We start from the raw sequence: 27,057 nt of genomic DNA, 5'->3' as shown, positions 1-27,057 counted from the left end.
AAGGTTTCTCTAATCTTATGGCATACATATGTAAGCTTACTGACATTTTTTGAAGATCAAGCTTCAAATTCAACGTTGGAATTTTTGCCCTGAAGACTGTGCATTTGTTGTCAGTTCTCATAGATTATGATATAAATGGTGACAGTATCATCACTCATGTTTGTGAACTGATTTTCACTTGGCTTTTCAACCATGTAGTTCTGTTTGGGAATGCACACTTCCTGGCATATTCAATTGAACCTAATCATACTGTATTTCAATCAAACTCAATCAAACTCAATGCATGGATTTGATTTGGGAAATAATCAACCTTTACAGTGTGCAGTAGTCAAGATGAAGACACAAACCTCAAGTCTGGGAATAAAACTTGTGGCCTTATCATGTCCACAATGCTGGTATTTTTAATTGTACATTCAGGTTTTTAATAGGAATCAGTAATTAGACAATATTTAATGACATCAGCTCTCAATAAGTGATAGTACGGGTTGAACCTACTATTGCAGGTGAATTCACTGCCTCGCAAAAAAAAATGCTGGGGTGAAAGCAGCCCACAACTTGGAAGACTTGACTACCAGGGAGTGAAATGGTTTTAACTTCGTCAAAATACTGTGGAGAACTGAAATGGTGATGGGGTAAGGAACCTGTTTTGGGGCAGTGTGTAAGCATTTTTTACCTCATAGTGTTTTATAAAGGAGGGGCATGGAGGTGCAACCCAGCAAACAGCCAAACTTGGTATGTAAGTTTTTTACAGCTGCCAGATATACCTTAACAGTGCCATAAGAAACTGCATTGGAAAGGTGGGCAAGAAAGTGTATTAGAATAGCCTCACTGGTAGGAACAAGGGAGTATTGGGAGAAACTAGCTTAAGATGCAAGCAGAAACGACTACATTGGTGTTTGCCTGATGAATGTGTCCAACGAATGGTGGCTGCAACAGTGGTAGCAGTGCTTTCTGCAAGATTTGAAGTAGTTGTCTCCCTTTTGTTAGCACCCACCGGAGCTGATAGAAGGGGCCAAAGGCCCATTGTCCTCTAGGGAGGTATGGGGGCATACCCCCTCCCCCCCCCCCCCCAAGAAAATGTTTGAAATTGGAAAGCTCGAAAAGACGATTTCCAGTGATTTGAGGCAAAATATTAACACCCAAGCATTCATTATTTTTATCAGAAAACAGTATTTTTTTTTGCATAGTTCAAGGCAGTCTCACGTATATTATACACTATTTTCAGTTGTGTATATACTACTGAGATTTAGGTATTCCTTACTAAAAGCTAATAGAATGTTACATGTCACACTGTCTGTTAGAGGACTCAAGAAATACTACATTTAAACCTTATGTGGTTGCCTTCATGTTCATGCAAAAGAACTACGTGTCTTCACCTTTTTCAATATATACTTAGCAGACAGACACGACAGCATGGACTGCTGCCACTTCATCGGGGAACTGACAAGGCTTCTTAAAACACAAGGTACATCATGTAATGTGCGCTGGAGTGTGACCTTTAGTGACGATGTTTACAACAACGTTACATTTAATACGCAAATGAAAAACGACTACATGTGCCTTTTAAAGCGGTAAAATCACAGGGTAGTGTATAAATTAACCATTTGGTTGGTTTTTTTAACGTTTTTATTAGCTTTCCAATAATAACTAACCATTTAATAGGCTGAGTTGCTAGTTCCTTTTTATTTGACCCCATTAACACATTAATGCAGGAATACAGCAGGCGATTCGTAAGAGAGTACCCGCAGCAGCTCCGGTGGGAGCCGGGTCTTACTGAAAGCACTGCCTGGTAGATGAAATTGGCCACCTGTAGGGTTGAACGTTGGTTGGGAAAGGAGGGATCACAGAGGGAACAGGTGATGCATCGGGTGCAAGAAGGCAGAAATGGGGCATCTGGAAGCGAGAAAGACTATCAGCGATGCTATTGTCAACCTCGGGTACACGTTTTGCAGTAAAAGTAAAATTAAACTTTAAGGTTTGGAAGGTGATTAAAAGAATGTTATTCATAATCCAGGGAATTTTTGAGCTCTTGGCAGACAGAATAGCAACCTTTGCTTGATTACCAGAGTGAAAGCAAATTCTCCTGTTGGCCCATAGGGAACCCCAGGCAAATAGGGTAAAGCTCCTGCCAATTGGATGCTTACGCCAGTGGAAGGGTTCAGCTGATCATGATGAGAAGGGGGCCATCTACCCTGGAAGCATAGGTTTTGAAGAAACCCCATGTAGCAGGGATCCATATTCACAGTCGTCCCATCGTCTGTGACAACTAAAACGTCGTAGGGACGACCAAAACAATGCGGAAACACCTCCTCTGGACGACTTAAGTTTGACTCTACCAGAAAAAAGACATTTCTTATTTTCTTATGAGGTCCTGCATTCTGACCACTTGTCATCCATTTGAAACTTGCAGAAAACAGAGAAAGACTTGCAGCTTTCTTTCGCGATAAAATCATCCTTTTGGTCTGCTATCTTGAATGACGTGATCAATGAAATCATTGCAGGCTCAATTTTCATTTTGTCAACCACTGAGCAATGCTCTGTGCTGCATCTGCATCCACGAAAACACGTTTCCACACATCAGCATCACCTGTTTTGGTCATTTAGATCAGGATATGGCGTTTAGTAATGTTAACACTTCAGAAAAACAAGCTAAATACGAGAAGGGCAAAAGCATTCCTTTCAGCCTTTGTGGCAATCGGAGAGGCCTTGGTTGTCTTTTGTATCTGGTTTTTCTGTCTGCTAATAGTTCCAACTACGGACATGATGTACTGAGAGACTGGTAAGGTGGAAATAATAAAAAAGTAAACTTTCCATTTACATGCTGTTCTGTTGCAACCCCTATGATTTCACGGTAACCATCATTGTTTCCGGTATCGTGTTGTTACTGTGATTCAGAAATAACGAACAGAAAAACGGTTTGCCATGGACAGCTTTAGCCTTGCTGATCAAAAATTAATCTTTTGACTTTTTTCCTTTTCTAATTCTCAACAAGAAAAGTAATTCCTTTGATTAGCATTGCGATTATATCTGAGACTAAAATGTTGTTCCGCATATTGTATCCATCCCAAAGTGCATCACATAGTATTTGAATGGGCAACTAAAATTTTGCCAGGGCAAGTATGTCATCTGGAATACTTGCCTGGCTGACGACTGGGAGAAAATACCAATATGGATCCCTGCTGTAGCCAGCACTGTCTGCAAAAAAGGTGAGTTTGAGGGGAAGGCTCAGTGAAAGGGGGAAGAAAAAGAAAAAGGCTGACCCCATTCCCATGTTTGAGGAAGGGTTGCCACATACGGATGTCCAACTCTTAGTTGAGGGAAATAAAGTGCGCTAGGTTGCGGACCCCTTGAGTAAGATTGTTGATCCATTGCATGAAGGGGTGACCAGGAGAGATAATTCGACAGGCAAACTGTAGATTTTCAATGAGGGACTGAAGGTCACGCAGACAACAGGTTCTTTTAGAGGACCAGGAAACGAGCATAAGGCAGGCTCTGTGAAATTTATCTTCTGGAAGCCTCTCCATATGGACAGAGTCTAGTGTTATACCCATAAACTCGAGGACCTGGGTGGGACGGAAGGTCTTCTTTGGAGCAAGGAGAATGTTTAACTCCTCGAACAGGGTAAGGACCTGGCAAAGGGCTGTGGCACAATGAGAGAGTGGATGGGGCTGGGTAATGAAGAAATCGTTCATTATATGGATGATGGAGGAGATCTTAAGGTGATTTTTTGACTAGCCATTCACGGGCATAAGAAAGTTGGTTAAAGAGGTAGGGGGCACTTCTCAACTCAAAGGGAAAGGCCTTGTCAAAAAAAAAACTGACCCTTCAAGACCATGCCTAGTAATTCCCAGTCATGAGGGTGGACAGGAATAATGCAGAAACCAGATTGAATATGTTTTTTTTTTTTTTTTCCTCGTGAAACAGCCTGGACCATGTTCTAGGACCAGGGAAATGGCAACATCAACATCAATGCATATATACTGAAGGGTAAAAGCTTCAGTGGGGATGTGTGCATTCAGGCTGTCTGGGGACCCTTTGGGGTAAGAGAGGTGGAAGATAGTAACTATGCCACTTTCGACTGTTCTTTTTGTAGACAAGCCCAAGGGCATCGATTTGAAAATTGTGAAAAGGGAGGGATTCGGGGTGGCCTGCTAGGCGGCCACGTTCAACTTCCTCCAGGAGGTTTTCCTCCATAAGTAAGGGTTGTCGATGAGCTGAGGGAAGGATTTTGGCTGTTCTGGAGAATTGGTTGCCCTGGAAACCCACCCAAAAACCCTAGCTTATCCCAACAGAAAGTTTAGTAACAAAATCGTAGATGTACTGGGTCCTGAGTAGCTCAGTTAAAAGGGAAATATTCACTGGTGTTTGGGGCTTCATAGAGAGCAAGACTTTAGCAGTTTGATGACTTTTACTCAACCTGGCCTCCAGTTTTTGAAGAGGGGTCATCATGGCAGCAGACAGGGTGGTCTCCATTGCAGATTTTGCAGCGGTGTCTCTAAGGGCAGGGGTCTTGGCTGCATTTGTTCCCGGGGTTGTTATTATTGTGCAGTCCACACTGTGTGTTGTTGGGTCATGTAAGATGGCTTGCAATGCGAAAACTAGAACAATTCTTACACGTCCCCATCACTCAAACCTGAATGTTTTTCAAACTTTAAGACCAAGGTAGTATTTCCTTCATTTGGTAGACTTTAATTTCCTTGATTTCTACTTAACTGTAATTTTCGTTCAGCTTTCAAAATTTTCATTCAACTAAGTTTACAAATGACACGCATTTCATGTGATTTCCCACCTTTTGCTGTTTTCATCACATCAACTTCCAGTCATTTTGTAAAATCAAACCAGAATCCAATATAATTAAATTTTCAAGTATATATACAAATAAAATTTAATAATTAAAAACAATTTTTCCATTCATGCCTGTTGAATAATCACATTGGTTATAGACAACTCATATCCAACATACGCACATGGAATAATTGTTAAGTATACATATGGACCTTAAACTTGGTCAGTAAGAGAAACTATGCCTTTAGTCAATGTCTTAAAAAATAATGTACATGTAAGGACTTACCTGCTGATGGAACAGAATATGAGACAACCATTAGGAAAGCCAAAAGACAGTAGCTGATGCACCTCAACATTTCCTATCATACAGAACAAATGTCAAACCAGCAATACAACAAAACATCAATACAGCAGAACCAACCAAAATGGCAATTAATGCTTGTAAAAGTGCATGTTGCAATTCTTGTTGTAAGGTTGTATTTAATAAATACCAGGCGTAGTCAATCGATAAAAGTCGTTATCACAAATCAATCAATTTAATCGATATCAATCACCGACTGCTATCAGCAATCGATAACAATCGCATTCACAGAAAAAAAGTTCTTTAACTATCAATTGTCATTGATTGGCAAAAATCGATAACAATCAATAATACTTTTCTTTAGGAAAATCGATCGTTATCGATTAAAAACAAATTGACAATAACCATCCAGACTATTCAAAAATGGCTTTGCTATTGCATGTAAAATAATACCTGGAACAACACGAGACGTTCATCTTCAGTATTCTACTGGATTACATTTTCCTTTTGGCCTACCCTGAGATCTAGTCTTAAGTTTGTTTCCTAATGCAAATAATTGAAATCACTAGAACACTCACTCTGTTGTTTATTTTGCCCTCTCTTAATACCGACGCGACAATGAGACTGGAGGGTTGTACACTGCTACTCTGGGTTGAGCTTCTTCCGGCACCGTAAACTAGCAAAGAAAGATGTAAAGCCCAAAATGTTTCTGCCAGTTTTTTTCCATTCTTGTTATTAATTTTTGTCAATGATCGTAAAAGATATGCTGGCTATGATAAATTGACTGAGTCAATAAAAGCACTATAGACAAATTTTGTCAAACATTTTATCACTGCAACTTGGAAAAGGACAAAAATAATTTCCGAAAGCAATTGACAACAATACTGATACCAACCGATGAATCAATCATTGATAACTCACAACTTTTTTTCTTCATCTATTTTCGATCAATTATCCGTTTATTGATTGACTACGCCTAGATAAATAGTACTGCAATCTTCTTGTAGTTTCTACTCCTAAATTTGTTACATTAATTGTTATCTATGTACGAATGTACAAATGTACAATTCATGCAGTTCAGACTCAAGTCTAAAAGTAATTATAAAAGTATTCCCGTGAGTAACCAGAAACTAACAATCTTCTTGTAGTTTCTGGTCCTTAATTTATAACGTTGTTATTTATGTACGAATGTACAAATGTACAAATCACGCAGTTCAGACTCAAGTATCAAAGTATCTACAATCGTATGCACATGAGTAACCACGAGTGAAAATACACCAGATTATGTTGCTGGCATCAGAATGACATTATTACTGCCTTTTAAACAGTTTTTACAATTAGTTTAACAAAGTAAGGTACCGGTACACTCTTTTGATATCAAAATTAAATTAAACCCTTTGCTTTAGAACTCTTTGCTTCAGAGGCTTCCTAAGGGAAAAGGCAGTGGGTGAGGGATAACAGGGACAGTAAGAACACTGGGAATAATATTATATTGGTCTTTATGTCAGCCTTTGTCACTATACCCCGTAGTAGAATGTAGTGTTACGGATGCAACACTCGATCAAGATGTAGCAAGAAATTCAGAACAAGGTTGAAGATTCTGCCCTTAAGACATACCAAGCAAGACAGGAGGCTAATAAGAAAAGAGAACGACCATTACACAGACCCAGCAAGTAGAGAAAGAAAGAGTAAGAGAAGAAAAAACAGCAAAGAAAAACAACTGGTGCAAAAGAGCTGGAGACGAGATAGTCATCTTTGTACTGGCCACACCAGGATCTACAAAGGAAGTACCAACAAGAGGCTAAACAGCAAGGTTTCAAGATTAAAGTTGTCAAGAAAGTTGCTGTCCATTCAAACTGTGCCAATGTGAAAGGGAGAACTGTCTGGTTTGTAAGGCGGATAGGGGAGGACCGTGTGATAGACATGGTGCGACGTACAAAATTAAATCCACCGTGGCAAGTTCCTATACCAGAGGAACAGAACACCTGAAGTCACTTGAAAATAAGAGCAATCGGCCCTATGGAAACATTGCAGGGAAAAGCGCGAACAAAAATTCAGAAATTCAAGATGAACGTAACCGATGTTCTTTTCAAATGGCACCGTGATTAGCCAGATCATTAAGGGCGTTATGACAAAGTACTAGAAAATTCATTGATGAATTCCAAAAGCAAATGGAACTTTTTCTGCATTCCTCATGCAGTGGTCTCACATGACAAAACATGAAGGATATTCTGTGACTGTGTATCTACAGCAATTATTTTTCATGGCAGCTTTTTACGGAATCTAATATGGCGTACAACTGATGAGGCTAGTTTTGGCAAAATATATTTTTAGTGCCAATTGACAGGTTTTCTAAACAGCTTAGAGAGTTTTTTACGGTGTGTCAAAAAAATATCTAGGACAAGATGTCTTTTAATTCATACAATACGTTTTTATGCACATGTACATGCAGATGTAACTGATCTCCTGCCTGGATAACATTTGCATATATCAGTAAGGATGCCCAATTCTTCCAAGATGACAATGACAAGCAATAATTTACATACCTTTCTGAGAGAAGAAATTTCAATTTCTCTGATATGTGCTACTACCCATTGAAAAAAGAATAAACAAACGTTGAGATGGGTAGCAGCTTCAGAGAAGGTTGGGTGCATTTGTCATTCTGTAGAGCGATCTCAGAGCACACTATCCAAGGTTCCGCAGGAGAGGGTTTGAGGAGGTCTTCGGAGAGTGGTAGTGTGGAGTGAGTACATCTGCCCATTTACCATTGCGCTGGTGAAAAGGAGTGGCCAAAAGTGGTAGTGTTTCATATATTGAGGAGAGCCAAATAGATGTCATCTGACCTTTTAAGAGTGGATTTGGCATCACTGACCACTGCCTCAGCTTTGCCATAGCTGCAAGACCAGTAGATAGTGAGATGAGGTAATGTGTTCAAAGCCATAGGTTTGGGCAAATTCATTTTATTTGTTCAAGATGGACTGAAGGCCATCATCTGTGAGACAACACAATGGTATGCAATGGCAGGCAAAGTGGGCTTTGGTAAACCTGGTAATAGGAGTGGATTGAGTGTTTATCAGTGGGTCCACTTTATCAGTGTCTTTAGACATGTTTGGCCAGAAAATGGCATCTTGAGTGAACTGAATGCAGTATTCGCCTCCACTATGGAAGTGGTAAATTTTGTTTAGCATGTTTTGTCTCAGTGAGACCAAACATGCGAAAGGGACAATAGCACAAGTAGACTTGAGAAGGATACCATCTGCAACAGCAAGTTCTTCACAAAAATGCTACAATGCTTGAAGCTGAAGGGGTAGATGTTCTTGTGAGGGTGACCAACCGTGAAGGTAGTGATGCTCTAGAAGTTTCATGTCTGGGCAAGATGCTGTGGCCTTGCATAGTAGCTTGCATGTAGTGTCAGTAAGGATCCTTTGGACAGTGAGGTGGGGTCCATGTCACCAACATGTAGATGGAAAACACGGAAGGTTTTTGATAGAGAGGGGTTGGTGGCCTCGTCTTGATATGGGGCTCTAGACAGGGTGTCTGCTAAGTGAGGAACCCTTTCTGTAAACCACCACAAAGTTGTAATGCGGTAGGGAAAGCGTCATCTTCTGCAAGCGTTTAGGCTTAGAAGTTGGTGATCGGTATGGACTGTGATGTTCAATTTTCCCAGAAGCCATTGGTCAAATCACTTGAAGGCTTCAATCATGGCAAGGCACTCTTTTTTGATTTGCGCATACTGCTGCTTGGTTGGGGTAAGGCTTTTGGAGCTATATGGGAAGGGTTGTAAGGAAGATTCATCAGAAGCGCTGTTACTGTGTTGTTTGCTTGGTTGAAAGAGAGCTGCTCTTAGACTGTAGTCAGAGTTGTCCACTTGAATGACCACCAGTGTTTTGACGTAGTGGTATGCCAGGCATGGAGCAGAGGTGATAGGCCTTTTGCTTCATTAAATGCTTGTTGGTGTTGTATTGACCACAAGAATGGTATGTTCTCTTTGGTTAGGTTCTGTAGAGGTTGGGTGATGCTGCTAAGCTGTGGACAGAATTTGCTGAGGTAGTTGATTGCCCCTAGGAACCTGCAAACTGATTGTTTGTCACTTGGGGTGGGCATGCTAACTATGGCTTGGACAGTGACAGAGTTGGGTTGTAGACCTCTGTAGCGATAATGTGACCCTTGAAGGTTGCCTTTGGAACCAGGAATTTCAATTTGTTAGCATTTCGTTTTACATGATGCGGCTCAAATCTCTCAAGCACAGCAACAAGGTTGCAGTCATGGTCAATTCTGGCTTCCGAGTCAATAGTACCACAGCTCGGTATTAAAATGTTATCGGCGAAACTGATGACTTGGATATCTTCAAGTACCATTTGGATTCAGTGCTGCCATTCTTCTGATGCAGAGGATAAGCCAGACAGTAGCCTAGTCTGTCTGTAGCGACCCCATGGCGTAAACATGGTGGTCATCAAGGATGATTGTAATGTCAGGGGGATGTTTTGGAAGGCTTCTTTGACGTCTACAACTGACATATTTCATTCCATGCAACTTATGGAGGTTCTCGTCCAAGCTTGGGATGAGATAATTTGGATGTTGTGTGGTCTTATTAAGGGTCTGAGGGGGTCTGAACAGATCCTTATCTTTCCCTGTTTGGTGGGGGTACGCCCTCTCCCCCCACACAACCATGTTTGACATCTATTCCCTTGGTTGAGTTACTCTAACCAGCTGTTTCCAATTTTGAGATGGATCACCGGTGAATGGGGGCATGGATAGGTTTGACATTAGGATCCAGGTCAAAATCTACTGGCAGGTAGAGGAAGCCATGCACCTTAAAAAGAGAGGTGCAGTTCTTTGAAATGAATTCCAGAGTTAAAGATCCTGGTTTGGGCCAGACTCGCTCTGAAGTATCTGGAGGTGTTGGAGGTGGCCCTGCTGCTGACTCTTGATTATTAGGGCCAGTTGTCAGGGGCCGGGGATGGTGGCTGGCAAAGCACCACTGCTTCAAATGATATGGCTTGGCCCACTACAGAAGCCAAGGTAAATGGTGGGTCTTCAGGTTTCCTTTGACCATCTCTGTAAAATATATCTTCTCAAAAACAGCTGAAGGACTCATTGAGACCGAAGAGAAATTTCTCTTTCATGAACTCATCGGCCAAAAGAACAGCATCCGGTGGCAATGCGTACTGTGGTTTTGCATGTTGAAATTGAGGTTTTGTCTGTTTGTCTTGCCTTAAAGTGCTGGCAGCAATGTAGTGCTCTTTGATTTTTTGAAGCCAAATCCAGGGCTTTCCAGTTTCATCCGCGAGTATTTTGGATGCAGTTACATCTGCTCCATTCAGCAGTGGGCATAACACTACAAAGGACCACTAGTTCGAAGGGTCGTTTTGTGGAGATGTAGTGGTCTGCAGTTTTGGTGAATCTGTCCTTAACAGAGTTTCTGTAACCTTCAAGTGAACAGTAGTCATGGAACTGGGTTTCCCAGAGACGATAGTGGTTGCAATTTGATCACATGGCTCGTACATCAAGGATGGGTTTGTCATGCTTTGAAATGGCACAGAGTGTCAGACGGCATAGTGGCACTGAATTGTTGCTGAAGTAGCTGTGTCAAAGCTTGAATGATTACGAGTAGCCGTGTTGAAGCTTGAATGATTGTGAGTAGCTGGGTTATGTTGATGTGACAAAAAGTGGAGACTGGATTTCAGATCGGTTGTGACACCATGTTTAAAAACAAAGTTAAAAAACAGTGGTGCTAACAGTGGTGGTAGTAAAAAGAGTAATTCCAACTTCTCAGTGGAACTGAGAAGTTAGAATTGGGCACAAGGAAGAAAATTCCACCCAGATAAAGGTAGACAGTACGAACTACAAAGGCTACAAGATCGTAGAAATTTTGCTCTTCACCACATGACTCGGCAGATAAACAAAATGTAGCCTTTTCTCACTGATCTTAACAAATTTGACTTTGTGTCATTTGAAACGGAAGGTCTAAACAATTTACTTGTGAAGCTACAAGTTGCTTAGGATAATATCCTCAAAGTTTTAGAGAGTGAATCGGATATTGCCAGTGCTAATTCTTGGTATGAAGTTCACAATGGAGATGTATTTAACTTTACTCAGTCTGTCTATAAATATTTGTCTAAGGCAAAAGAACTTCAGTCTGCACAATTGAATTCTGCTGCTTCCAACCAGTCTCATCCCTGAGGAAAGTCTAGTCACTCTGGATGATCAAATTTGCCATCAATTTCATCTAAATCAAAATTGGTAAAAGCCAAGACTAGGTTTGCAGCCTTAGAAGTTGAAGCAGCTTTTCTGAAGGGAAAGCAGACATTGAAAATGGCCGAGGAACAATTGGAGCTCAAGACAAGTCTAGCTAAGGCAAAGGAAGAAGAAAGGAATTATGAACAAATGAACAATGAAGAGTTGTTATACACACCTACTTGTTTACAGACAGAAAAGCTTCCTATGTTTCCAGTGTCCAGTCTACTCCCAGCTGACATTATGAAGGATGCAAACATTACCTCCCTGTCAACACCAGGGTCGGTTGTACCCATGACAGCAGCAGCAATGGTGACCAGTTCACGCTCATCAAATGCCATTTAAGTTTTGGACCCTGCTTCAAAGTCTCTCCCAGTAAGTTCTTTCCGCAATTATGTTTCAGGGCACGAAAAACCCTCTCAACCAAATCCTCTTAGTGGAATTATACTATGGGGCAAACAGCCCCTATTTACACAAGCCCAATGACAGCATGCAGATCAGAAATTGCAGCATTTGACTTTGAGAAACATGTAGACATTGTGACTCCTGGGTGTATAGCAAACCCCACTGGAAACACCAAAGTGCACATACCTCACTGACTCGATCCCACTTTGTAGATGGGCCTGCAGCTGTGTATTCTATCAGAGATCAATTTAACGGGGAACCCACAGACACTGCAACATGCCTAATAGCCCTCCAGGTTGCTCAACAAGTTTGTCTGTTAGCTGGTGGGAGTCCAGGACAATACCTTTCAAGATATTGTGGACATTCAAAGAAAGCAGATGGAATTGTCTCAAATTATGATTTTCCAGCAAGCAAGGAGCCTTCTGCCACCAAGCCTCCAATGTTTTAAATTGATGCTATGGAATTTCATGCATTTACGACTGCCTTTGAGTCTTTGATTGAATTTAAGGTTCAAGACCTCTGTGAAAGGCTGTATTTTCTTGGTCAGTACACTTCAGGTAAACCTAAAAAAGTTGTTAATGGAGTCAGAAGGATCCTACAAAGAAGCCAAGGGACTGCTAAAGAGACAGTTTGGAGAACCATTCAAGATTGCAAATGCCCACATCACCAAACTGTCTTCATGGCAACCAATCAGAGCAAACGATGGCTCAGCTGTCCAAAATTTCTCTATTGCTCTGGATCAAGCAAAATCTGGTATGAAAGGCATGACTCACATGGACGATTTAAACACAGCTTATGTACTGCGACAGCTTGGAAAAAGTTACCCAGACATCTACGAAGCAAATGGACTGAAAGGAAACTAAAGTCCAAGAGTGGAAGGGAACAAGCCTTGCCATGGGATTAGAGCAGGAAGGTAGAAGCAAGCAGTCTGTGTCATGTTCTTCATGCAAAAGGCCTCACAACCTAAACAATTGGGAACATTTTTAAAAGAAAACTCTAACTCAGTGACAAGAGTTTGTAGTGGAGAAGAAACTGTGCTTTGGTTGCTTTAGTGATCAGCACATTGCCAAAAACTGTAAGGAGCGGGAGACACATAAAACTTCCAAGGAACAACACCCCACATCACTAAATGACAATGATTGGGCGAAGAAGACCAGCAACGTCAGTGATAATCAATCTTGAGCTGAACCTCGTGTTAGCAGCAACCACACTGCCATCTGTAACATTACAGAAGCTGGAGATGTACCTATCAACATGAGTATATTACCAGTTTATTTGTTTCACAAGAGTGATCCAGCAAAGAAGATAAAGGTTTATGCACTGCTTGACAACACCAGTGGTGGGACATTTGTGGGTGAGAAGTCGATGAAGGTGCTTGGCATTGAGGGAAGTGACACTGACCTAATCCTTACTACAATTCATGGACTGTGCAGTGTTACCACAAAGGCCATTGAAGGATTGGTGGTGGCCAACATTAAAGAAGAGGATGTGATGTTGTCCACACTTACCTAGAACATTTATGCAACAAGTCATTCCAGCAGACCATAATGAAAGACCTTGACCTGACGTAATTTGCAAGATGTCTCATTTGAAGAAAATCAGTCTGGAGATACAATCCTATATGGCAGACATCGAAGTGGCTCTGCTTATTGGATTGAATTGCCCAAGTGCCCTACATCTCAGAGACATTGTTTACAGTGAAGAGTCAGACCCGTACGCAGTTCGCTCACGCCTCGAATTGTACGTCAATGGTCCCTCTAAACTTCACAGCGGAGTGGTAGGATTACATACAACAGAATGCATGTTTGTGGAGAGGACACTCTAACGACCTCTCAAGGATTTGTAGTCTGGCAGAGAATGGTGAATTAGACAGATGTTCGAGTTGGACTTCTCTGAACAAGAAAAGGTAACAGCATTGTCACATGAAGACATCAAGTTCTGAGAAAGGAGAGTGATATCTTTAATCTTAAAGACCTGCATTATGAAATGCCCCTCCTGTTTAAGCTTCAAAACATTCAGCTCCCTAACAACTATGTACAAGCAGAGAATGGTCTGACTGGCCTAAAAAAATGTTTGAAGGCCAATCAAAGATATTTTTCGGATTACTGCAGTTTCATGTCTGACATCCTCTCCAAAGGACATGCTCACAAGGTGGATGGTGAGTTCAAAGATGAAGTTGGAAGAACCTGGTACCCTCCCTATCATGGGATCTATCACCCGCAAAAGTCGAAAGTGTGAGTGGTGTTCGATTGTTCGGCCACATTTGAATGACACTCCTTGAATGACAAACTTCTTCACGGACCAGATCTTACTAGTAACCTGCTTGGCATCCTTACCAGATTTCGGCAGGAGAAGTATGCCTTTATGGTGAACATTGAGAAGATGTTTGTAGCAACTAGAATTTCCTTTGACTATTTTAAATTCCACGTTTTTGTGTGCCATCTACCTATGGGAATTACGTATCCAGCACACTAACACTTAACCGATTATTATGCATAGTTTGGTGTCCTTTTGCCAGTGCTTGTTTGCGGCTGGCGGTTAGTTTTTTCCCGGTTTCTACCCCGTTTCAGACTAGAATTCCACTGTTGTGAAGTTCCGAATTATTGTTGTCAAGAGATTTATCCTGCCGGACTCGTCACGGTGTGTAAGTTTATTTTTCTCCGCTTTTAGTTTGCATTTATATCTTTGTACTTTGGTATTTTGCCTTGTTTATTTTTCAATTGAATCACATCACATCACATCACATCAGATCACGTTACATCACACTCACCCATAATTACTCTTATTTACTCTCGCGCTTATCCGAACCATGATCAAAAACTGTGCATTCAAACTGTGGCATCAATTTCTGTAGCGTCTATACCTACAATGTTCTTTCAATTGAGAGTTAGAAGAGAAGATAAAAGTTACCTCAGATTTCTATAGTGGCCAAATGGAGACTTGGAACAGAAAGCCAAAGACCATCCACCTGTTTGGTGCAGTATCATCCCCTTCATGTGCCAACTACGCACCTCGGTGTACAGAAGACAACAATGAAGACAACTATGGAACCACAGAAGCCTTCCCTTAGAAGGAACTTTTATGTGGATGATGTTTTAAAATCTGCAACCACTGAAAACGAAACTATTGATCTAGCGAAGGATGTCAAGGCAGTGTGCGGAAATGGAGGATTTTACTTGACTAAGTTTGTGAGCAACACTGAACACATCATTAACTCAATTCCTGATGAACACAGAGCAGAAAATGTGAGGAACCTCGCAATTGGCCAAGGTAAGTTATCCATTGAGAGAGCACTGGGAGTCATTTGGTGCATCAAATCAGATACGTTCAACTTCACGATTGAACTTGAGGATAGCCTTGCACACGTAGAGGCATCCTTCTGACGATTACTTCTATTTACAACCTCTCAGGTTTCATTACTCCGGTAGTACTTGTTGGACAGAAGATGTTACAAGTCACCTGCCATTCTAACAGCTGAAATGAGCCAGTTGACGATGCAACCAGAAGGAGATGCGAAAAATGGTGAAATGAACTTTGCATCCTTACCAGATTCTGGCAGGAGAAGTACGCCTTTATGGTGTATGTTGAGAAGATGTTTGTTTCAAGTGAGAGTTAAAAGAGAGGATCAAAGTTTCCTCAGATTTCTGTGGTGGCCAAATGGAGACTTGGAGCAGAAAGCCAAAGAGTATTGTATGACCGTGCACCTGTTCAGTGCAGAATCATCCCCTGCATGTGCATGTGAAAGTTTAAAAGTGCCAAGAAGTTTCAAAGCCCACGGAATTTGGAAAGGTTGTGTCGGTGCAACTCCACTGTACGTCTGCTCCTTCAATGTGTGGGCATGGATAGTGCTCATATTTGATGAAATATGCTCATATTCGAGGAAAATGAACATTGTGTCATTTGTTATGGGAAAGGCCCACGTAACACTGAGGAAGACAGTATCCCAAGGTTGAAACTGGCTACTGCCACGATTTCTGTCAATATTGGTGACAAGTTGAAGAAGGAATTGGAGTATGAGGACATTAAGGGCCTCTATTGGACGGACAGTAAAGTTGTCTTAGGCTTTAAAAGTAATGAATCTTGTCATTTTCATACCTATGTAGCCAACAGGGTTCAGCTTATCCACGAGCACACCACACCTTCACAATGGCACTATGTGGAAACTGCATTGAATATTGCTGATGAAGGGTCAAGAGGTATGTCCCCAGAGGACTTTATGAAGAAATCAGAATGGATCAAGGGTCCTGACTTCCAAAAAGAACTTGTAGAGAGCTGGCTGAAGGAAGAAACATATGAAGAACACATGGATGCAGATTCTCCGGAAGTCAAAAAGGTCAAGGTTAACACTAGCATGGTGAGAGAGAACAGTGATATTCTGAAGAGACTTCAGCAATTCTCCAGTTGGTTTAAAGCGAAGATAGCTGTAGTGCTCTGCCTGAAATGCAACAGAAGTCTCGGAGATAGAGTTCTGGCCAAGAGGAAAGTGTCCAGTGATGTGGCACCTGAGGAGGGACCTGCTGGACCCAATGTGCTAGTACACAAGTCAATGTAACTGACTTAGAAGAAGCAGAAATGGGGATCATAAAGCAAGTACAAAGAAATGAGTTCCCATCTGAACTTAAAAGTCTCCAAGACATCAAAGAGAAAGTCATCTATAGTAGTCGTAAGTCAGACAAAGAAAAGAAACCCTATTTAAGAAAGCAAGTTCTCTCTGCATGTTGGATCTACAATCACGGACAAAAGCAGTTGAGACACTCCCCCCCAAAAAGCGTGTTTCGTTGACCGCGTGATTTTTTCAATCTCCAATTTTCACATTCGACCCCCTCTTCCCTTTTCAATGTTGTAACCACGTGACAGTGTCCATGGAGCGTATTTCAACATTAAAAAAGGGGGAAAAGGACGATTTTTCTTGCAAACCAAGTGTTGAATTTCACTCTCCACAGGACAAGCAACAACAGTGACAAAATAAATAAACAAGACTGGAATTGGAATAATTGTTCCATTGCTTTCAATCATGTGCCAAGTTTTTATTTTGGATTTTCATCTTGAAATAACTTGTTTACGTGGAATTTTGAGGCCCAATTAGCTATTGTCTTCTTCAAGCTTCGCGAAAACTTCTTGATCAATGCTTGGATACCTCAAATGTGAAGGGCTTGTTTTGTTTGAAAGGATGAAATATTTTATTAGTGATGGAATGTATGAAAACAAATCGTGTATGTAACGATTCTAGTTTGCGCAAATATCATGGAAGTTGATAACAGCTGGACGAGAGATGTGAACATTTGCCAGTCTCGTCAATTGTCTTTTCTGGCGTCAGTAAAAAAATTTCATCCTACCGCATAGTTTGAAAGCGTTATTTCTTATAATATTGTTTTATTCCAAACAGAAGAATATATTTTCACGAGTGAATGATTTAAAGCAAAATGGTAACTAACTATAATGATTGATTCTATGATCTTGATCCAATACAAAAGAATTAGAAACTTCTCAGTGGTCTGTTGTCTTTTTTACAGTACCCTTTGAAAGCCCCATTATCTTTGTAACCTGACTTCTCAAAATGCAGATCATTTTATTTGTGGTTGAATAAATCAAAATAAAATGGTACATGTAAATCGAATCCTCCTCTCAAAATGTAAATCATTTTATTTGTGGTTGAATGAATCAAAATAAAATGGTATGTATGTAACCGCTGCAATATTCAGTCGGTATGAGACTGGTCCTTGAAAAGGCGCACGTCAACCCTTGCATGTTGTTAACGCGTTATTGAAGGAAATTTTGGTTCCCTTAGTTCTGAGCGGTACTGTACAATCGCATTTACAATCACAAACAGATGACGAACAGCAAGGGCAACCTTTTTAGCTATTTGAAGGGATACCCTTTAGTGTATGTTTTTGCATGAGAGGTCACATATGATCAACCAATTCTACTTTACAAAATCGAATCCTCCTCTACAACCCATCGCTAGCTCACGCAATCCATGGGTTAAAAACCATTCACTTTTGGGAGTTTGCAAGTGGTAAAATCGTGCCTTGGATAACAGTGAGATGTACAGTACTGATCAGAAGAAACCTAACAGGGAACGCTTGACAGAACGCATTCTGTTTCGTTCCACACGCGTTCCCGTTCCCATTCTGTACCTGTTCTGTATCCCTTCTGTATCCGTTCCGTATCCGTTCCGTATCCATTCCGTCCCCGTTCTCTATCCGTTCTCCATCCGTTCTGTGCTGTTCTGTTCCCGTTCTGTTAGCGTTCCATCAGTAAGCATTCTTGGAACTCGTTCAGAAGAACGAGGTTTCCGAGAACTCGTTTACAAGATTAGTGACACTCATTTGCATTTCATGAAATGGGTTAAAACTGTAGACTATACGAACAGTAAACTTAAATTTCTGTGGTGAAAATATGAGTCCAGTTACTCGAAAAATACGGGAAGATGTTATTAAAGGCCAGTTTATTGTAAGCCTTTTTGCGAAACGATACAGAGTGACCATTAGTCTGTGTGATTGCCCGAGGAAAGGAAGAAGTAAACCAGCTTGCCAAGCACTCTAAACGCCATCGATGAAAAAATGCAAGCAAAAGACGAACTTTGTGCTCTTGTATTTACACGAATAGTTTTAGTGAGATTTAACATTGAAGTATCGCCGAAAACTGTTCGGCAAATGCGGCAGAAACTTGGCTGGAGGACGCGAGTGGTGCAAAGTACTGACAAAAAGCCGAAGCGAGCATCTTCTGATACTTTGAGTGATGTTAGTTTCACAGGCGAAAGCTCAGTTAAGATTGAACGTTATACTCACCGATCTTTCCGTAAAGTTTGTGAACAACACCGTATTAAAAGTCAACCAAAACATAGATGTTTTGTTTCGTTTCTCTTCATGAGGAAACCTTTCAATCCCAGTCTAACTCGACTCGTCCATTCATTTCCTTATTTGGACATAAGTTGAGCTGATTGACAATAACAAATTGGCCGCGATGACCACGAAATGGACAAAAAGATGCAGGGAAGATGCTTGCTTAGTGCGTGTAAAAAGAAATAAAAGAAGACATAAGATGATTCGTTCTGTCATTTTCTCAAGACTGCCGGGCTGGACAAAAATTGGACGAACGTGTATTTAAAGTTATATCGTTTCCAAATCCTTGGTAAGCACTCTAATAGCGTAGCTTACAGTACTAGCATGTGTTCTGAAGAACGTATTGTCTTATAGTTTGCGATCAGGAGAACGCTTTTTCCATTTTTGGGATTCGTAACTGTTCCGTATCTGTTCCATTTCCGTTCGATATCCGTGCTGTATCCGTTCTGTATCCGTTCTGTATCCGTTCTGTATCCGTTCTGTATCCGTTCTGTACCCGTTCTGTACCCGTTCTGTACCCGTTCTGTACCCGTTCTGTACCCGTTCTGTACCCGTTCTGTACCCGTTCTGTTCGCGTTCTTGTAACCGTTCTGTATCCATTCCGTTTCCGTTTGCAAACGCGTTCCCTGTTAGGTTTCTTCTGATCGTTTCTGTAATTTACATACCTCTTTAGAAGAGGAGATTTCAGCTCCTCCAATATGTGGTATTACGCTCTGAAAAAGACAATATTAAATATAACGTATACAGCTCATCCGTACATTCAATGATGGCTCAGGTCAACTTTAGTCTTAGAACTATATTGAAACAGGGCTCGAAATTAACTTTTTCATCCGGGAGCCAGCTAGAATAACGGAAAAATTTTGGTCGCCAGATTGGAAAGTTTGGTCGCCAACTTTTTTTATATATAACTTACACAAGAACACGACTTTATACTTTACTTTGCATGCAAGAAAAGTCATAATTGAAGAGCAAAAACAATTAGAAACAACACGAGTAACACTTAGTTATAAAGCTACCGTTGTTCTCAGGTGATATGTCTCTGGTCCGAAGGTAATGTTTGTCTCCATAGTCATTTTAAATGAAGGGAAGCATAAAACATTTTAAGTCCATGGCTTTCATTGTGAGACAAACATGGGTCATTGCGTATTTTCCCTTTGCTACTTCTTCGTAATGTTCTTCTTTTTTTTCGACTTGCTTTCCTCGACGCCTTTCAACAACTGATGAAGGATTCAAAATTTGGATCAGCCTTTTGGCTGAGTCTTCATTCTGTGCACGTAAAAACTCATGTGATTCCTTCAAATGAAAAGCACATGGTGTTGAAGTGCGCCTGTGATCCAAGTTTCGGAAGAAGCCACTGAAACAATATGGCGCGCCGTGAACGCAGTATTGACGTGTCGAAATACATTCAATTTTTTCGATTATCTTGTAAAATTCAGACATTATTTTACTGGGGACGGAATGGTGAGTTGTATACTAGCTACCACATCCGATTGATTTCCTAATATAAAGATTTAAAAACAAAAAAAGTTGTGTCGTGGTTTTCTTTAGCTATTGGACAAAATGCGGGTCACCAGCTGGCGACCAGTTCTGAAAATTTAGTCGCCAGTGCTCAGTTTTTGGTCGCATTGGCAACCAGTCAGTCTCAATTTCGAGCCCTGTGAAACAAAAATTGACTCCCAATAAAATACTCACTTTAAGACAATAATTACAGCTGTCACTTCAGCAACAAAGCATACATCATTTAATTTTAACTTCAAAGCTTCGATAAAATTAAACATAAAGACAATTTCAGACACAAAGGTCTCGTCAATTGTCTTTTCTGGTGTCAGTAAAAAAAATTTCATCCTACCACATCATTTGAAAGCATTATTTCTTATAATACCGTTTTATTCCAAACTGCGGGACATATTTTCCCGAATGAATGAATTACAGTAAAGCAAAATGGTCTGTAATGATAATGATCGATTCTATGATCGTGATCCAGTGCAAAAGAATACACCGATTCCAGAAAAAACCGGAAGTTGCACATAAGCGAGGCTTAATAGCCCTCGAGCTTTCAAAATGGCGGACGAAATGCTGGGGAAGAACGAAAAAATTCGAATGCATGTAAGTTAGAGCTACTTGTCTGGAGCAAATGTGGTAAAGAAAAGGAAAAGAGTTGGATACAAGTGTTGTGCAGCTGCAAACTCTAACAATCGAAGCAAAAACCGACCTGATTTATCATTTCCACGATTGAGTTTCCTTCGGACAAGCTAGCCAGATAAACAAAGAAGAAAAAAGTGGGAAATACTTATGCAAAGGGGAGATGTCTATTTGACCTCGGTAGGAAATAATTTTTGTTGTTCCGAGCACTTCTTGCCCGTACCCTCGGCTTTCCCTTGGGCAAAAGTTGATGAGGAATCTCTGTGTAGAGCGAAATATGTGATGCATCTGAGTCTGGCATATGAATACCCATCAGCTTCAATCAACTTAAGAATTGATCAGTTTTCATGCCTCTGAGGTAAACAAAAAACGTTTCCCAAAAACAATGTTGAATGTGGAAGAATATTAGTGATTTAAATACAGCCATTGGTGAATTTTGAATATTTTTTACTCGCTTAATATTTTAGCAAGATCTGGCTTTTAGGTTTAATGTTTAAGAACTAGCAGTGTCAGATAAATTATTGTATGGGCCAATTTCCTGCACTTGATGTTGCAGAGCCAGCCCACTAATTATTTACCTGAAGTTTTTTCAGGCTGAATTTGAAAACATAAGATGCAGAATAGACTGCAGAGAGACAAAAGGTCAGACACCCAAGACCTGGACACCCAAAAGTAAACTTTACTCCGAATTAAAGTCTCACAACACATTTTAAGGCCTTGTAAGAATTTTCCTTAATGTCGTAGATTTGATAGACAGCTTGTACTGGCAAGCAGGAAGGTTATAATCTTCATCCCTTCTATGCAACCAAGTAAATCAGAACTGACTATAATTTTAATACCAATTTTCTAAGGAAGACTGTTTTCCAACCATGAACCAGAACTGCAAATGTAAGAATACAAGCTTAAATGGCTATTAGGAGAATAAATGGATGGCATATATTTGAGGGTGTAACTCCACTAAGGTTGTGTACAGTTGTTAATCAACCCTGGATAGTGAGCTATTTGCTTGTAAACTGGCAGAAAAAAAAGTTATCTGATGTTTATTTGTCATTTGGTAGTGACTTTAAACAGAGTACATGATATTGTTCATCAGTGGTAAATAAATATTTGGTGATTTCCACCGTACTGAAATTGTGCATTATGTGGCTTCATGTTCTATTTTCTGGCACAGGGTGTAACATAGACGGACACATGGTAGAGCTGGTGTATAATTTTGACCTCATTGAGAATTTCCTACATTGTATGATCTTATAGATTCCCAATTGTTTTGAACTATTTTGAAATATTCATTCAAATATTCATCACCACAGAAAAACTAGAAGTAGCTGAATTCTCTCATATTAGATGCTGGACAAACTTTTTGGACCTTTGATATACATTATTTATTCTGGCTTTAGCAATAATCACATCGTGTAAGGCCATCTCTAAGCATTAGGTAAGCCAATTCATATATAATATATTTATCATAAATTGTTCAATATTCTTTAGCATCTCCTTCCACCATTCTATGTCCAAGGCAATTTGCTCATTAAAAATTCGCAGTTACTTCCAATTTATAGCCAGGAAATTCCAAAGTCTGTTCACAACAAAGAGTAGTTGTTGTACATGGTACATCATAAACTGAAGTTCATATGACTCTTGTTTACTTTTAAACCAGTGTCAAACAATTTGCATATTGATTTTATAAGGCAATCTTTCATGGTCTCACTATCCATAACAATGACATTCCTAGCTTAAATTATTTCATGGAGATTGCTCTAACTTGGGTCTGTAACCTGAGTCCAGCTGGGGGCCCTTGGGGAGGCCCCCAAAATTTCCCTTTTCTCTTGAACAAAAAGAAAAACATTTTGTTACTTGCACCTTCGTCTATCCCTGTTGATGCATTATTTCGGTGTACTTGTCCATTACTAGTTGCTAGTTTTCTAGGCCATCTTTCATGGCATGTGACCGATAGTCTTTGTTACACTGTAGTATGCTTCACTGATAATTTTATTAGTGATTTGACTGATGAATCAGCTTTGTGATTGCGTCCTACCCTGGCACGCAATGATGCTGTCACTCTACCGAACCCTTGCTTATACCATTCTTGGCGAGTAGATCGTGGTCTTGTTTGATACTCTGATTAGTATCTTTTGAACTGAAGGATTTCCCTTTATTCTCCAACACCGATTGTTAATTTATGAAGAGAGATTGGATGTTCTCTAACTTGAGAAGACTGAAGTCGTCAGTGAAAAATGAATCAGCCATAGGAAATTTGTTCAGGTGTTTTGTTGCAATGTTCCTGATATCTGGCACAATTTTTAAATTTACTTCCCTATGTTCTTTCGAGCTCTTGCTTCTCATTGAATAAGAATAGCAACTATTGTTATATACCTCGTTCTTCAAAGCCCACCGACAGATGTAAATAAAGTGGCCGGGTATTCTGAAGTTGCTCCATCTGTTTTACTACTTTAAGCTACTTTAGCTTTAGTAAAGTATTCTTCGGGTCAGGGTCGTAAACTTTTACAATTTTCATTTCATTCAGATTCTTTTTCCTAAACCGACCATGAACAAAGTTCTTTTAGGCAATAAAAATAGTGAGAACAGGTTGTTTTTGCGCATATTGGAGATCGAGAGAATCGAAGGATGGAAAACATTCCTGTCTAAAAGTTCCTTTATTTTGCCCCTTTGATTTATACGGCGACTTTTAAGCCAGAATTTTGGGAGCAACTTCAGAATACCCAGCCACTTTATTTACATCTGTCGGTGGGCTTTGAAGAACGAGGTATATAACAATAGTTGCTATTCTTATTCAATGAGATGCTAATAGGTGGCCAGGTATTCTGGAGTTTAGCCGAATTTCGACTGGCTGAGTGTCAATTTTTCAATGTTCTTCGCTCACACTGACACCGGGAATATCATCAGAAGAGAGATTGGCCTTTCTTCTTCGTTCGCCATGTTGCTTTATTTACCGCAAGGGCTATTAAGCCTCGTTTCGGTGCAACTTCCGGTTTTTTTCTGGAATCGGTGTATTAGAAACTTTCCGGTGGTCTGTTGTCTTTTTTACAGCGTCCTTTGAAAGCCTCGTTACCTTTATAAGTTGATTTCTCAAAATGCAAATCACTTTATTTGTGGTTGAATGAGTCAAAATAAAATGGTATGTATGTAGCCGCCGCAATATTCAGCTGGTATGAAAGACATAGAACTTGTCTGCTCCTTGAAAACACGACATTCATGCCAAATGTTGTCTTTAGGAAAGGTCGTTAACTTCCTTTCACAAAGGAACGAAAGAAGCAAACTAATGTGTTTACTTTAACGAACTATAACGTGAAGTCAAAACACAGTCTAATGCAGCAAAACGGTGCACGCGTTAACCCCTTTGCATTGTTAACATGTTATTAATGCAAATTTTGCTTTGCTGAGTTCTGAGAAGTACTGTACATTTGCATTTACAATCAAAAACAGATGACGAACAGCAGGTAAAAGGTTTTTTGCCGCTCGAACGAATACCCATTAGTGTATGTTTTTGCATGAGAGGTCACATATGATCAACCAATTCTACTTTACAAAATCGAATCCTCCTCTACAACCCATAGCTAGCTCACACAATCCATGGGTTAAAAACCATTCACATTTTGGGAGTTTGCAAGTGTTAAAATCATGCCTTGGATAACAGAGATGTAATTTACATACCTCTTTAGAAGGGGAAATTTCAGCTCCTCCAATATGTGGTATTACCCTCTGAAAAAGACAATATTAAATATAAAATATATAGCTCATCTGTACAATTAATGACCGCTCCGGTCAACTTTAGTCTTAAAACTACATTGAAATAAAAATCGACTCCCAATAAACTACTCACTTTAAGGCAATAATTACAGCTGTCACTTCAGCAACAAAGCATACATCATTTAATTTTAACTTGAAAGCTATGATAAAATTAAACATAAAAACAATTTCACACACAAAGGTCTCGTCAATTGTCTTTTCTGGCGTCGGTAAAAAAAATTTCATCCTACCACATCGTTTGAAAGCTTTATTTCTTATAATACTGTTTTATTCCAAACTGCAGGACATATTTTCCCGAATGAATGAACTACAGTAAAGCAAAATGGTCTGTAATGATAATGATCGATTCTATGATCATGATCCAGTACAAAAGAATTAGAAACTTTCTAGTGGTCTGTTGTCTTTTTTACAGCGCCTTTTGAAAGCCCCGTTATCTTTACAAGTTGATTTCTCAAAATGCAAATCACTTTATTTGTGGTTGAATGAATCAAACTAAAATGGTATGTATGTAGCCGCTTCAATATTCAGCCGGTATGAAAGACATAGAACTTGTCTGCTCCTTGAAAACACATGACATTCATGCCAAATGTTGTCTTTAGGAAAGGTCGTTAACTTCCTTTCACAAAGGAATGAAAGAAGCGAATAATAACCAAGCTTATACCCATTAATGAATTTACTTTAACACGCTATAACGTGAAGTCAAAACACAGTCTAATGCGGCAAAACGGTGCACGCGTTAACCCCTTTGCAATATTAACATGTTATTAACACAAATTTTGCTTTGCTTAATTCTGAGAAGTACTGTTCATTCGCATTTACAATCACAAACGGATGACGAACAGCAGGTAAAAGGTTTTTAGCCACCTGAACGAATACCCATTAGTGTATGTTTTTGCATGAGAGGTCACATATGATCAACCAATTCTACTTTACAAAATCAAATCCTCCTCTACAACCCATAGCTAGCTCACGCAATCCATGGGTTAAGAACCATTCACATTTTGGGAGTTTGCAAGGGTTAAAATCGTGCCTTGGATAACAGAGATGTAATTTACATACCTCTCTAGAAGAGGGAATTTCAGCTCCTCCAATGCTTAGTCCGTGTTTTATACTTAAGTCCCGAAAGTCCGTGTTTTATACCCAGTCCGCAGTCCGCAGTCCGCAGTCCGCAGTCCGCAGTTCATATTTTATACTGACCGTGTAAATCCTGTTCCGTCGGTATGCGAGATGACGTGCTTTTATTACCAAAACTAGGGCAATTATTCTGTTTACGAACACGACTTCGAATCGTCTTGGCTTTGTGAGAACAGCTACAAGGCATTTTCACTTTCGAAACATTAAAATGGAGGACACGTTGGTGTACCAAAGCAATCCTGTGGGAGTTGAGCTCTTCCCATGTAAACACTTTCGTTGGGTCAGATGTTAATAATTTGTGCACAGAAATGTAGGCCAGCGAAATGAAACTACAATTTCCTCCTTTGATTTATACAGCAGAAAGCAGCGTTGGTTTTGGTCGAATTAAGAAGAGAGAAGGGTAAACAACACGCAGCCAAACTACAGCTTTCTGTTCGCACGAAAAGTCGTACACATTTCGCGAAGACAAGGTTTTTAAATTCCATTAACCCTGACTTCGAACTTTAAATAACCAATTTATCCGCTACAGTCCACAATAAGCTGCCTCGACAATCGAAAGTCCGTAACATTGCACAACACTCCAAAGAAGTCATTAAAAACTTTGCAAACAAATTGAGCCTCCTGAAGAAATCCAAGTTTCTACCCAGTCATGTGTGCGAGTCACTTTACGTAAAGGTTATCCAGCCATCCATTACGTACGCGATGCCCGTCTGGGGCGGGGTTAATCAGACAGAGTTATTTAAAACATTGGAAAGACAACATTGCCGTGCCGCTAGAATTATTTTTGGCTTTCAACCGGACATGCCAACAGTTGACGTTTTAGCTACCGTTAAGTGGAACACTTTAACATATAAAAAAAAATTATGTATAAACGTTCTTTAATTAAACTTTTTTTCAAGGGTTATCATGGCATGCTCCCTAGCACTTTGGCTGAAGAGTTGATTATCCACGGCGACAGACCTTCTTCACGACTGAAGCATGGACTGATAGTACCGAGTTTTGCCTCCAAATACGTTAAAAACTCCATTTCCTATAGAGGGGCTGTCCTCTGGAACGCTATAGGGCGAACTAATAGATCGATACTAGAGAGCACAGACCTGAAATCTTTTTTGAAGAATGTTGTTAATTATAACACTTTTAAGGAATTTAATTTTAATGTTTTAGCCCCACAAATGATTAACAAAAGATCGGAGACTTTTATTTATTTTTAATTATTGATCTCATTCGTTGTTATCAAAATTATATTTTTTATAAGAATTACTTAATTCTTGTATTAATTTTTTATTAACTGTATTAATTATTTATCTATTAATTGTAGTTATTTTATGTATCTTATTAGTACACGACCCCACAAGCTTGTTAGCTTTGACGTCTTTTATCGTGTATAAATAAAGGTTGTATGTAAGAAAGCACATGGACGAACATGGTGATGACGTCATT

At 39.9% G+C, this 27,057-nt stretch overlaps 2 protein-coding genes across 2 annotated transcripts; one reads left to right on the top strand and one right to left on the bottom strand.

Annotated features, from left to right (window-relative positions):
- Nucleotides 1-418: 418 nt before the first annotated feature.
- LOC149101019 (uncharacterized) lies at nucleotides 419-25,569 on the bottom strand. The gene is made up of 5 exons (XM_089276219.1): nucleotides 25,543-25,569; nucleotides 24,388-24,435; nucleotides 19,239-19,286; nucleotides 5,072-5,144; nucleotides 419-1,893 (listed from the first exon to the last, which is right to left on the bottom strand). The coding sequence occupies exons 4-5, from the start codon at nucleotides 5,139-5,141 to the stop codon at nucleotides 1,529-1,531; spliced, it is 435 nt and encodes a 144-aa protein (XP_089132345.1). The 5' UTR covers nucleotides 5,142-5,144; nucleotides 19,239-19,286; nucleotides 24,388-24,435; nucleotides 25,543-25,569; the 3' UTR covers nucleotides 419-1,528.
- Nucleotides 15,594-16,280, top strand: LOC149101020 (uncharacterized). Its single transcript, XM_089276413.1, has one exon. The coding sequence runs from the start codon at nucleotides 15,594-15,596 to the stop codon at nucleotides 16,278-16,280; it is 687 nt and encodes a 228-aa protein (XP_089132539.1).
- Nucleotides 25,570-27,057: the final 1,488 nt, after the last annotated feature.

The sequence above is a fragment of the Orbicella faveolata genome, unplaced genomic scaffold (genome assembly GCF_042242905.1).
Source record: "Orbicella faveolata isolate gen_17 unplaced genomic scaffold, um_ofav_v1 contig_4, whole genome shotgun sequence".
Taxonomy (NCBI): Eukaryota; Metazoa; Cnidaria; class Anthozoa; order Scleractinia; family Merulinidae; genus Orbicella; species Orbicella faveolata.
The sequence above is the reverse complement of the archived record's forward strand: the minus strand, read 5'-3'. Positions and strand labels throughout refer to the sequence as shown.